The following is a 13,960-nucleotide window of genomic DNA, read 5'->3' on the forward strand; positions in this document are numbered from 1 at the left end:
GAATGGCCCATAAAGGGATTGAATCCACAACCCTGGCATTTTTAGCACCACACTGTAACTGAGTTAATCTCAGGGTCATGCATGTTAATTCCATAGGAAAACCATGGATGACATGAAAAATAAAAGCTTAGAGATTCAGGTTAGGTAAAGGTAAATTATTTTTTAAAAAATCAAAAGCTCATGAAGTCGTAACTTCATAATAAAAAAGAGTATATTAAAATGATTTGCCCCATCTTTACGTAGAGATTATACATATTTAAAATACTATTTTCCAGGTATACATAATAAAAACATTATTCAAATAGCAATTAAGATATCCTGCATTTCAAGATTTTTTTAGAAAGCTGCTTTCACACTACACTGCTTTCAAGTATATCAGTCAGGTGAATCAGTCAGTGGTATAAAAAGCTTCTGGTTTGTCTGCTGCACTGTCTTCCCCACCCAGTTTCTCCTGGGCATCCAGTTCTCATTCTGCAAGCACACCAACTCCTGTTCCACTGGATTCTTGGATTTGGAAAGGCCACTTTTTTGTAGACAAATGGAACTGCAAGCAGCAAGGGTCCCACGTGCAGCCAGCTGCTGGCTCAGTCAGAATCATCACCACAACCATCGCTGCCTTCGGGATCGCCGCTCTTCTGCAAAGCAAAACACAAAATGCTTTGTCAGTGCTGCAGTCACACCCACACACAGACCTGAGTCACAGATACTGACTTCAAACTTCTCCACAAGCATGAGAAAATAGTCCTGGGCCTCAACTCCATGGGTTAGACACATCTACTGTAATAAACACCTCTGGTGGTAAAGACGCTTCTTGGAACAAAAAGCGTACTTGGGATTACAATTACCAGAGAGGAAATTTCTTCTTTTTACAACATTTACAACTCCTTAATTACAACCTGCAGTATTTGGGAAACTTAAAAGTGGGGTAGTGACATGAAATGGTGATATTTAAAGTAAATGCAGATGAGACAAGTTTAGTGCTTTTTTCATGCAAGTCCCTCAAAAGCTAAGCTTGTTACATTGTCTAAAGCCAGATTTGAGAATTTTGTCTGCTGCAGAGAATTTATGTCCAACCTGTACTGCAGATAAGCCAGGGCTCACTAATACTTAAAAGTGAAGTCAGTTGCACAAAGTAGTACTAAGGAAAAACTACAAATGTTAGAAACTTACAAGGAGAGTGAAGTCAGAGTTCTTCTCTGGGAGCCACTCCTTCAGGAGTAAGACAATATTGTGCAGGACCCCCCAGTTAATTTGGGGGGTTCATGTATTTTTTTGAAACAAGTACTTTAGCTGATATGACTGATATCAAAGTATTTTTATAAAGAGAAGCTAGCATACTATATATAGTTCTATATATCTATAGTATATATCTGTCTGTGGTTACCCTTTTTTTCTCCCTCACCACCACTTGCTGAAAACACCAAATCCCACAAATTTAACACTGGCCGTTTAATATCCTACTACAAAACAAATTCCAAGTCACTCACAGTTGACTTCATACCAGCAAGCACAGCTCACTGAAGTGCAAACAGCCTGCAAAATCTCAGCAGAGTCTGTCATATCATGCCTTATTTATCCTTCTCAGACAGCTTGTGCTAACTGTGATGCCAAACCCAAACTTGGTTGGGTCTATCTGCAGGGAGCACAGCGTGTCAGGGATTGGGAACCTGGCAACACCAGGTGCTGCCAACACCACCAGGTAAAGGACTCTGAGCCACATGGTCTCTTTGGGTCCCATTTAAACAAACCAAAGTGGCTTTTGCCATACCCTTCTGTCACAAATGCCCTTCTCACATATCCAGAATTCAAAATAAAATTACAAGTATAAAAATAACCCTGAGAAACTTATGGTGTCTTGCTTGTGCTATTCAACAAGGCTGTAAGTTTTATATCATGCATAAAATGGCAGAGACATAATTTTTCTCATGTCTCTACCTCCAACATTCTCATTTGCTACACAAAATAAAGCTACTTTTAAGGATTCTGTTAAATGAAAAAAGGCCATTATTTTCTTCTGAGTTGCACTACACAGAAGTTTTAGCTCTGCCCATCATTTATCCTTCAAGGACTTGCCAGCCTTTAACTGAAATTTCCTTTTTGGCAAAAAATGTATTTCACAGCTCACAGGAGTTCCTGTTGGCACAAATGTATTCTCACCTCACTGCTCACAGGAGTTCCTGTTGGCACAAATGTATTCTCAGCTCACAGGAGTTCCTGTCGGCACAACTCCAATTCCACAATATCCCAGTTACTCAGAAGTTGTTCTGATGGCCTATTTTGAGCTCACTGCAGATTAATTTAAAAGAGCTGGTCCTAATTTCCCTGATCCCAAACCTTATCTTGTAACAAAATGAGAATTAGCCCAAAATCAGAGAATTCAAAAAGGCAGCAGGTATTTAAAACAAAATTGTCAACCTGAAACCTAGACTACCAAATACTTTCACAACAGCAAGGCTGGCAATGTGTCCATTATTTCTGTCGCCAGTTCATGATTATGCAAATTGCTTGTGCTTAAAGATTTCCTTCCTCCCTCCTCAACCACTCCCTGTAAAAACAATGCTCTGTACAGTTCATTCCACTACCATCAAGTGCACAAAGACAGAAAAGATTATACTCATTTCATACTCCAGATGACTGTCATTTCCAGAGCATTTCATGGAAAACAAAAAGGGTACAAAGGGAAGAGATGTTTCAACTTGACAGCTTCCATTTGTAAAATAATGGCTTCAATCATTACCTTTGGATTTTTGTTGTTAGTTTGCACCTCAACAGCTGAGGAGTTGAAGTCATGAATGGGGAGGGTTTTTAGCCAGTTTGCCATGGATTTCTCCTCCCTTTCTGTGTTGATAATGGTAGGATAGATGTACTGCTCCTTGAAAACAGCAATCTTCTCCTCCTCCTCTGTCCACTCCAGTGGCTCATGCAGCCCATCATTCCCAAAACGCCTGTTGTATTTTTCAAAGTGCACTTTCTCCAAAACCAGCCCAAGTCCTGGGGCTTTGGGGACATCAACCTTCTCCTCTCCCCAGCTGCGCTCCATGATGGACTCAGCAGCGTAACCTTTCACAATTGCTATCACCAGCCCAATCATCTTCCTGATCTGGTGCATCATGAAACTCTGACCTTTCACTTGGATCACTGCAAATTCCATGTTTTCCCTGACAAAGGGCTCTCCACAGTACATCTCCATGATGTACCTCTTGGCACTGGGGTCCTTGGGGCCCTTCTGTGATGTGAAGTTGTGGAAGTTGTGTGTCCCTTTGTAGCAGGCCAGCAGCTGATTGACCCTTTCAAGGGTGTCTCTGTCCAGCCTATAAAGCTCCTCCTGCACTTCATGGTCCTTATGGGCAAAGGCAAACGTGGGCAGCATGTAAGAGTAGGTTCTGGCATCACATTTGTTCTTGGAGTTGAATCCCCCAGTGACTCTCTTCAGGCCTGGATTTAAAAGTGACATTATGTTTTTGAAACAGGAGGTTACACATTGATTGTGATCTCACTCCTACCAACAAGAATATTTTTTAAGCAAAATATAAACAAAAAGTATATTTGTTCAAAAGAACCCCAATTTCAAGCTAATAGAAGCATGCTAAAACTAAACCCTTTATAAGTAAAATTATAGAGACCTTCTGCAGGAGAAAGCTTTTCTTGAAAACATTTTCTGTGCCCATTTCAGTGTTCTTACCCAGAATTCTGATGTGAGAAGGAAGATGATTATTGATCTTTTCTAAGATGTCATCTATTAGCCTGACCTTCAGTGACACAATCTGTCCAGCTGCAGACACACCCTGTAAAAACCAAAAACCACAAAACCCCACATAATTATGTCCTTTGGAAGCTCTAGGATAACACTTGCAGAATTGAAATAACTGAAGAACAAGTTTATTTGCTTGTACTTTAATTTAATAGAGGACAAAAGGAGAAGTTTCAGGGAACATTCACTTGCTGCTGGATCTCCCTGTGGACAATGCTTGAGCAGTCCCTCCCAGCAGCAGAGGTGTGTAAACTTCAGAGCTCAGGAGAGCACAGCCCTGCCCAACCTACCTTATCTGTTCGAGCACAGCGCTGGAAAGACATCTTCTTCATGTCCTCCCCGTGGTTCTCTGGGATGCATCCTGACTGAACAAGGGCAGAGACTAGGTCATCTTCTATTGTCTTGAACTGTGAAGACCCCACGTTTCTCTAAGAGGCCATATGGAGTAAAAATAAGAAATAGAACAATAACGGGATAAATGAAGATGGAAATTCTGTTAATCAAGCATTGTTGTGAAATTCTTTAAAAGTCTTCCCTTTGCAGCCTTAAGAGTCATTCTCTAACAAACCTAACTGTATTTTACCAGTGTTAATAAAACATCATTCTGATTTAGCTGTTACTGCTACAGCAAATAAGGGCTCATTTCTAATTTCACTGTGCAACACTTCTGGCGGCTCTTGATGATTCCTTCAAATGCATGAAACAGCACCAATCCTGCCCCAGTCAACAGCTGCTGCTCCAAACCCAGCCTCTACAAATTTTTCTTCCAGAAATTAGACTGGGTTCTTTTGCTCAGTTCACCTGATGTGCCTGTAAGCATGATGTTTACTACTGGTGAAAAAACCTCCTTTGTTGTATAAGCATGAAAGGCTCCCTTCCCTGTCTGCGTGCAAGATTGTCAGTTATCCCCTGGAGCCTCTGAAGTATTCTTTAAGTGTATGGAGCCTGCAATACGTGGAGAGGAGCAGCAGATGGAGCAGCCAGCTCTGTGCTTCAGACCACCCTGTATAGGCATGTCTGGTGCTATGACAAAGCACTGTCCCTACAACCATCAGAGATGCACCACTGACCTTTTAAAATTATTACCAAACCATCTGAAGCCATTCGCACACTGATCCTGCCCTGGTTTTTCACACTGCTAATGCTCAACTGTTTCCCTACTCAGGCACTCTGACTAAACTTAACAGACTCCAAAACAAAAAATAAGCTGGACATGCTGCTTTGCCAAACCACATACTTGCATGCCATGGTAGCCTTTCCCTGAATATGCCATCAACAGCACAATCTTCCTTTTGGGTGTCTTCTTATTCTGATCCTCTGCATCTTCCTCATCCGCATCACTCTTCAACTTTTTGTTCTGATGCCCGTTTTCTTCCAGCCTTTCAACCACCTCGCTGCTGCTGTTGTTGAGTCTCTTTGTCTGGCTGGCAACCGCTGCTATCAAATCCTCAGCCATTGTAAGAACCTGCAGGGGAAACAACCGCAGATGGGACGAGCATGAAGGGCAGGAAACTCGGGCAGAAAGCGACAGCACATGAACAAGTGAGGCAGGAAGGGCGAGCACCCTGCTCCCCCCTAGGCCGTGCCACCATTCCCCGGAGGAGGCAGCTAGGGCCTGCGCTGCCCGGACACCCGGCGGGCCAGCTGGGAAGGCGATGGCCCCGCCCGGCCTGACCCGTCCCCAGAGCGGGGCAGGGCAGGGCCCGGCTGTACCCACGCTACGCTGCCGCCGCCACGGCCCGGCGCACGCCGCGCTCCCGGGGCGGAGAAGCCGCAGCTGACAACCCGGAGCCCCCACCGCAGCATGGCCCCCGGAGCCGCCGGGCGGGAGAGGCCGCGCCCGCCGCCCTCAGCCCCGCGCCCGCCGCCGCCGCCACTTACGCGGGCGCTGCGCAGCGACAGCGCCGCGCGGGGCGCGCACGTGCGCGGTACGGCGGCCGCGCGGGGACACGGCGGGGAGGGCGGAGGCAGCGGGGCGGGCTGAGGGGAAGCGCCGTGAGGGCGGCGGGGCGGGCTGAGGGAAGGGCCGTCCGTACCGAAAAGGGAGCCCTTCCTGCATCTCCCTCTGAGTGGGAAAAGGGATGGCGTGTAAAGCCAGCTCTGCTCCGAGGTTCCCAGCCTCAGAGCCCGCCGTGCTCCAGTGACCGGGGTCTGGGTATTGCCCCGCTCAGCCCCACTTCCCTCACACGGCTTCCAGCACAACCCAAAATTGTCATATTGTTAAATAAACAAAAAGCAGGGGAAAAGGCAAACTAACATTCGGCGGTACGTGGTGTCTGTGTAAGTAAAACAGTCCATTTTTCCTTCTCCATGGGGAAACGGGCGCTGACAGCGCTGCGGTCCCGGCGAGGCGAGGACAAGGGGAGGGCATGGCCCACACGGCGCCAGGTCTGCTGGAACAGCTCTCGGTTCCCTTCCCAGAGCGATGGCACACTGATCCCCCTTTCCACACAGCTTCGCATTGTGTCGGTGGAAATGGGCATCTCTGGCTCCACTTCCCCTCAGGTTTTCCTCCAGGCAGCTTGCTCAGGCAATCCTTGTGCTCGTGTTTTGTGCAGCAAGTTTTATCTGCACTTCATGGGGAAGCTGAGCTCAACAGAAGCCCTTACCACGCCACACCATGTCCCTCCCAAAAAACCAAATGCACCTGGAATAGTTTTTTGCTCCAGTGCTCTGTAACATGGTGCTACCCATGGGTTCCCTGGCACATTGTGAGATTGTTGCAGGAGAGCTCCATTTATCCATTCAGATGGAACGTGGAAAGGTTGACACTTCCAAGCGTGCCAGATTATCACAGGCCTGTTATTTCAGCTAATAAGGGGGAGAAATGCAGCGCGTCCTTTTCCGAACTCACACTTCTGAGTTATTTCAGGAGCGGGATGGAGCAAAAGGAAGATTTATCACAGGGTCCCAGCTGCACTTTGCTTAGAGAAGTGATAAAGTCATAGTCATAGCGCAGTGCTGCTGCCAAGGGAAACAGGAATACAAATTTCTCTATCACTGCAATCAGGGTGTCTGAATCTCTTTTTGCCTCATTTCCTTAGGAAGTGGATCTTATGCAATTGTCTGTCCACCACATCCCTTCCTCCTCCTTCCCTGCCCTGATTTCTGAATTTGGCTCATTTCAGTAAACGTGAGAGAGGGAAGAAGGTGCCAGTCAAGATGGAAAACAGTGATGGGATAGGAGAAAGACTTGCACGGATATCCCACGAGGGAAAAAGCTTTGGTACCCCAGCTCCTTACCCTTTCTAAGTGCAGCCAAGAAGCTTCAAAACAGGCAGCACAAGCTGTGCTCTTAACCTGCCACGGCATGCACTACCTCTTCCTTTTTTAACTTGCCTGTTAACACCCACGTATAATTAATCTATTTTATTTTGCTATAGAGGAAATCAAAGTGACTCGCCAGAGTTGGAAGAGTCAAAGCCTCAGGAGGTCCCGAGCTCGCTCGCACTGAAATCAGCATCGTCAGAGCTCTTCAGGTGCCAACCACCTGGGGCCTCGCAGACACCCGGCCTTTGCCGAGCAGGCAGCAGAATGCCTGCAGAACGGGTTTTGGCATGCTTTTTGAGGCAGTTCATTCCATTCTCCCAACCACGTCAGCGCCGCTCCTCGCCCCACATTGCGCGGGGAGCCGCCTGCAGATGGGGCTCTGGCAACGCGCACCGCCACCTCCCCGTGTCCCGTGTCCTGGGGACAGCCACAGCCCTGGCCACATTTTCAATTCATAGAGAAATAAAATTTCTTTTAAATCAATAAAAAAAGGCTCCAAGGAAACCTTGTGTTATGAAAGATGCTTCCTTCCAATTGTTTTCTGTTAAAGGGAAGAAAAAAACCGCTAAACTGATGTTGAGTTTAAGGGCTTTGCTGCACAGCACTAGAAGTTCAGGAGATATCAAATGTTGTCGTTAAAAGCCATTTACATCCATGTTGAGAACCGGTGACATGCTAAACTCAAAGAGCACCTTATTCTGCTCCTCCCCAGCAGTTGTACATTGGGCATTAGCTGGAAACATGAAGAAAAATTGTGCACGTTTGGGAACTCAGTTACCCTCTGTCCATGGTAAGAGAAAACCTGTGTTTGACATATGCTTCAGCCCCTTCTTAGAAATACACTATTTAACATGTTTTGTAAAAGCGTTCAAATCCCTTGCCAGGTTTCATCTCCCAGGAGAGGGGGTGGTTCTGCCTCTATTGTCCCTAAAAAGGCTGTTTTTAGAAAGAAATGTCCCAGGGAAGTTTACATCTCTGCACTACGTGCCATTCCTCACCCAGGGAATGGCACCCATGCTTAGTGCTACATTTATGGAAATAAATCTAAATAAATCCAACTGCTAGCATTTCTCTGGAGAGCATGAGGTCCTGCCCTGCAGAGCTATGCCAGGGTATTGTCTGCCTGCACAGAACCCTTCCCCTCCTGGAGTGTGAGGTGACCAAGCACAAGGGGCCCCTGCAGAGAAGCACACATCAAGTTAAACACCAGAGAGCTCAAACATGCTGTGAAGGAGTTAACTCCTCATGAAATAAAGCTTTAAAAGAGCTGGAAGTGGAATAATTGATCTTTGTATGGCCTTGGTTCAACACCCACCCACCGTTTCTGCTTCCTTGATGTCACTGTCACCTCTGATCTTTCAGAGTTGAATGAGTGTGTTTTTGCTGACGTACTTACCAACAACTAAATATAAAATGTGGGAACAAAGCCAAATGCCCTGGAAGAATTGCTCGGGTTTGTTTTCTCCTAGAATCAACAGCAGCATGACGTCACAGTCAACATCCAGAAAGTTGTGCAATTTCCACTGGTGCTTTTGAACTGTCCAGGTCCCATGGTTCAGTGCTTTTGGAAGAGAGTGTGTGTTTCTGTTGTTGAAGTTTTCACAGCTAGCACTTTCCCCCCTCTGCTCTGCTGCCTGTGAAAGAGTCCAATGGATTCAGCAGAGAGTTCTCTATCTACACAGGCATGTGACACACAGTGGTCCATCTTTCATTTGGCTACAGTGTTTTCACCTTTGAAATTCTTAATGGGCAGCTTCAAAAGAAACCCCCCTCCCTTACCCTCAGCATCTGAAACTTTTACATGTATTATGTACTACTATCCCATGCTGCAGGGAACAAACATACACAAGGGTTTTCTACAAAAGGGAAAAAATGTTTAAACCCCCCCCCACAAATCCTCAAAACACAAAGACCCAATTGTCATGAGCAGAAAAAAAACCTAGCAGCATTTGTAATTACTCAGGTCTGACCAACTTTCCAAGGGCTGCCATGGGTTCTTGCCCGGGTTGTGCCACCACGTTTTCAGCACACAGAAGTGCAGTTTCTCAGAGTTGTCCCCAGCACTGATGGTGCTGGAGCCCTGCAGGGAGAAAGGATTGACTGTCCCTGCATGTGAGCCAGCATCAACAAGAGCCCAGCGTTTCTAGGCAGGGCCATTCTCACAGAGCAATTCCCTGGAGTGGGAAAGGCAGGGGCCAGAAACAGAGGTTATAAACAGGGCAGAGCAAGAAAAAAAAACCAATTCCAGCTCATGGTAAATGATGATTTTGAAGTAAGATTTCTTCTTACAAAACCATGACACTGTGCATTAACTGTGGGCTGATGGTGCATCACACAGGGACTGGTGGGCAGGACTTCCCCAGTGATGCTCATGGGCAACAAAAACACACAGATTTCAGCAAGTGGAGTTTTGGGAAATGTTTGGTGGAATTATGGTATTTGGCTTCTGAAAGTTTACAGCTGTGTGGCTGAAATTTCTCTGGCAAGAATGGAAGGACTGGACTAATTAATTCAGCACCTCTCCCACATCCCAGATGCAGGGATTAGTTTTTTCTCCTGGAATATTCCAATCCAGACAGAACAGGGACCTGTCCTGCACTGAAGTCAGGACCAACACTCAGCATCCTCACTGTCCATTTTGCCATCTTCAGTGACTTTCTGCAAAGCTATGTGGGTAAGAGAATTCTAAGCCATGTACCTGCTCTGTTCAAGAAACAAAATTGCAATGCTTACGAACCCAGCAGGAAAATATTTAATCTTAATATAAAATACCCAAATGTTATCATGATATCACACTTCAATCCCTTTTTTGTTCAGCAACAAGCTTGCTGAAATATGGATGGAATTTAAGCATCCAACTGGCTGGGGAGGGGTCTGCTCTCAACTCCTGACAGTTCCTGACCCCCGTAGGAGGAGAGGACAAGTAATATGGACAGGGAAACCAGGAACTGCAGCTCCCACCCAGCAACTGGCTTTAACTTTCCCAAATTCACAGGCTTCATGTGCATTCAGCAAAGGTGGCTCTTTTGCCCCAGGCTTCATCTGCTGTGATAAGGGGGCAGAAAACAGCCTGTTTTTACCCAAAAGTTGAGGCAGGTAGAACCACACACATTAGAAAGGCCTCGCTCAGATGCCACATAAACTGGGATCATAAAGGACTGAAAACAGGCCACTAACAATTTCAAATCAATTTTATTGTCTTAAATCGGTGTTGTACAATTTAAAGCCAAAAAAAAAAAAAAGTCACACAAAACACAAATAAAAAAATGTTGACAAAGTATCAAGCATTACCTTATAAAGAACATCATCATACGCTCTCACAAACCTGAAGGTACGTGTAATCAGACTGAGGTTTCTTGAAATCTATTAAAGACGCCTGACACAAACGCTGCAACAGCAACAAAGCCATGACAATAGCAGGTGGACTACACTAGCAACTTCAGCAATGGTTGGGGGTTGGTTTTTGGGGTGCTTTCTTTCGTTTTTTTTTTTCCTTTTTTTTTGCATACCTTATTGTCTACAAAGCAATAAATATTTTTCACCAAAAAAGTTGGTTTCACGCTACATGCAGTTAGATAAAAAAGAAAGTCACCAAAGTGATGGCAAAATAAATCACCTTTTTTTTTTTTTCCTCCCCTACTTTTGGGGTTATTTTGTGTGGATTTTTTGTTGGTTTTTTGTTGTTTTCTTTTCTTTTTTCTTTTTTTTTTTTAATTCAAGCACAGTGGCTAAGTTTCAAGTATTGAGAGAAAAAAAACATATATATACACGTTTGTGTTTGTGTGTGTATCTCTACCCATGCACACACATACACACACACACACACAGCCTTGCATGTATATACACAAACACATACATATATATCAGTTGTAGGTCTGTAAACCACAATTTTTAATTTTTTTTGGAGCAATATATACTTGTATACATTGAATGTGGACGATTTTGATACATTCAAGTAATGAAGTACAGCTGGAAGGTAAGTGCTGAGCTTGCCACACACACGGCTCACTGGGGCAGCAGATGTGGGTCCGGGCTGGGCCCCTCCTGGGCAGGAGCCCCTGGGGGCTGTGCCCGAGGTCTGGGGTGCAGGGCTTGGTATTGCAGAGTCAGTCCTGGCTTGGTGCTCCCGTGCTGCAGCGTAGCCCTTTGCACAGCTGGCCAAAGCCTTTCAGCAGCAGTCTGGGTCTCCTCGATGTTGCTGTCCACAACAGGCTGGGGGGGTTGGTTTCTTTTTGTCTTCTTTTTTTTTTTTTTTTCTCCTTTTTTTTCCCAGGCACAAGCACAAATGGCCACAGAAGCGGCAAACTGTAAGCCAAATACTGAAGCATTTGTGAAAGCTACACTTAAGCTTCCCTGGTGGGGGCAATTGGAAATATTTTAAAATTTCTTTATTGGCACTTCTGCTCTGTGAACAGAAACACCCGTGTTGCCAAATGCAGTGCCAGCTCCAAAGCCCATGAAGTTGCTCCTGAAACTCTTGTAAAGAATCACACTGAACGTGCCAATCTTGAGAGGAAAAAAAAGCAATGAGGACTTAACCACCATGTGCAAAATATTTTTAGATCCCCAAAAACTAAGCCTGAGGTTTCGAGTTGCTTTCAGAGATGCTTTTCTGCCCAGCTCTACCACAACACTGCCACGACTCTGGAACATCACACTCATCTCTCACAGACAGATGGAAGGCAGGCAGCTCCCCTCTCACACACATGCTCACAGCACCCGAAGCCTCACCCAGAACTCCAGCCACTCGCACCCGCAGTCGCATTTGGCTACAGAGTCTCCTTGAAAGAAATGCTGAACATAAAACTGAACGGGATTTCTTTATAAAAAAAAAAACAAACCAAAAACCCAACAAACAAAAACAAAGCAGCAAGTAACACTTCTTTAAAAATGCGTTTCCAAGTGTGTGGGATCCTAACGCCTGTTCTTCAGCTCTTAAAAAGCACGGAGCTTTGTAATGACTGTCCTTAAAAGAACATTTAAATAAAAAACAAATCTTGGTACTGCCAGACTGCAAGTCAGCTTTGCCTGGTGTGGAGGAGGAACAGCACAGACTCTGCAGTGCTCTTTGCCTCACACTCACGAGATACAGTACAGTTAAATACGTACAGTTACACACAAACCATATCAATATCAATATATATTCACTCTTAGGAATACATATTAATATACGCACACACGTAGTGCAATAAAACAACCAGGAAGCAAGGAAAGGAATAAAAAGAACAGCATTCCTAACAGTCATGATGTTCCTGGGTTGTTGTGTGATGCAAAGTCAACTTCTCAAAGTTCCCATAGTGTGTAAAGTGCTCCTTTGATTCACAAAGCTAGTGTTTTCAGTTTGGGGGGCTCCAGGGAAGGGGTTATTGAGCCAACAGCTGAAAGCAGGACAGTGCTAGTGCTTCCTCCAGGTAGGAACGTGCTGACAGGAGAGCTCAACAGCCACGAGTCTTTCACATTGATCCCACTGAGCTGCGGGACCAAGGGAGGAACGGATTCATTTTGGCTTCTGACGAACACAGGAGCGTGACCCTTTTTGTTGCGCTCCTGTTTCCTGCACAGCCCCTTTCCCTGTGCCGTTTGCCCATCCAGGCAGGCAGACAGGGGGCCCACACAGCGGCCACGAGATCTCCAAGCTTCCCAGCAGCCGCACATCCTCTGCCTTACTCAGCGAGTCTGTTGAGGTGGGAACTACTTCACAACGTCAACTCCCTCCTCTCCAAGCACTCCAAGGCATAAACACAAGGAGAAAGGACAAAGGAGAGAGTGGAGGAGAGCCTCTAGTTGCCAGGGAGCTTGAAGATGCCTGGCTCTCAGCTGGGAAGGGGAAAGTACACAGACTGGCCTTTATGTCTGAATGACACACTCGGACATCAACTGAAGCCAGCAGTTTCAGCACATCCATTGCCTGCAATGGACACAGCACTGGAATACCCTGTTCTTAAGCAAGAGGGATAGGCAGCAGTCTTATCCTTCAAAGTGCTGGAGGGAAGCAGACTTTTATCCTTCACCCCCTCTGACAACGAGGGAGACCTTTCCACATCAGCTATGTCTTCACCCAGGCCTTTGGGCAGGGAAATATTTGTGCTTGCTGCAGTCACACGTCCCCACAAAGGAATCTGAGTCTGTGGAACAACTTCCCAAAACGTCCAACAACAGAACAGTGAGCAGTCCATCCTCCAGGTGTCCTACTGCCAGAGTGGTTTCCCACCACAGCACAGGCTGTTGGGGGTAAAGCAATCAGCTGGGGTGAGGTGTGTGAAGGACACCACCACTGGAATCAGGCACAGAACCCTGACAGCAGAGCTGACAGCCTGCGCTCGATGCACAGCTTACCTGGGGAAAAAAACAGCACAAGCAATCAGCTTCTCATTTTCCTGCCAATGTAAAGACCACCACTGGAGACTGAACAAAAAAAGGGAAAACAGACAGCAGAATTTCAACAAATCAAAGCAGAACTTTGAGAATCATGACCAGGTACTGATGAGGCCAGTGAAGACATGACCAGAAACACTCTGCTGGGAAGGGACAGGTCAGAGGGTTCAACAGTCAGAGATCTGACAGTGAAAGCTGGGAGGCAGCAGTGCTGACAGAGGTATCACGATTTTACAAAGGATGAGCGTTCTCTAGGAAGAATTTATTCACTTCCAGTTATTGGAGCAGCTTTTTCCAGCAGGCAGAATGGCTCAGGGTCTCCATTTGCCATGGCTTACACTGGGAGAGCCCATCCAACATCAGGCTCTCATCACCTGAGCCCAAGAATCTTTCAGAAGCTAAATGTTTGGTGGATTTCATGCCTCTCACAGGAATACTCGCTGTATTTCAGATTCATCATTTTACTTTTCAGAAATATGTAATCATAGACCCGAGATCTAAAATGAAACACACACCCACTTCTGCCTATCAGAGAACAGCTCAATCAGGAAGCTGGAACTTGCA

General features: G+C 45.8%; 2 protein-coding genes across 6 annotated transcripts in view; both read right to left on the reverse strand.

The window, feature by feature from the left end:
• Positions 1-193: 193 nt before the first annotated feature.
• On the reverse strand, positions 194-5,557 carry PUS1 (pseudouridine synthase 1; the record flags this gene model as incomplete). The annotated part of the gene is given in 7 exon segments (XM_084217139.1): positions 194-635; positions 2,738-3,435; positions 3,683-3,785; positions 4,042-4,179; positions 4,989-5,216; positions 5,469-5,515; positions 5,518-5,557. Coding segments are annotated over 7 exon segments (1,305 nt in total). The 3' UTR covers positions 194-584.
• A 4,637-nt stretch (positions 5,558-10,194) lies between these two features.
• ULK1 (unc-51 like autophagy activating kinase 1) overlaps positions 10,195-13,960 on the reverse strand; it is a 77,512-nt gene continuing 73,746 nt past the window's right edge. For all 5 annotated transcript variants that reach the window (XM_084217474.1, XM_084217472.1, XM_084217476.1 and 2 more), the window contains one exon: positions 10,195-13,357. In XM_084217474.1, coding sequence (XP_084073600.1) covers positions 13,302-13,357 — 56 coding nt within the window. In that variant the 3' untranslated portion in view covers positions 10,195-13,301. The remainder of the gene's footprint in view (positions 13,358-13,960) is intronic.

Source organism: Fringilla coelebs, assembly GCF_963513975.1.
Source record: "Fringilla coelebs genome assembly, chromosome: 17".
In the NCBI taxonomy this organism is placed as follows: Eukaryota; Metazoa; Chordata; class Aves; order Passeriformes; family Fringillidae; genus Fringilla; species Fringilla coelebs.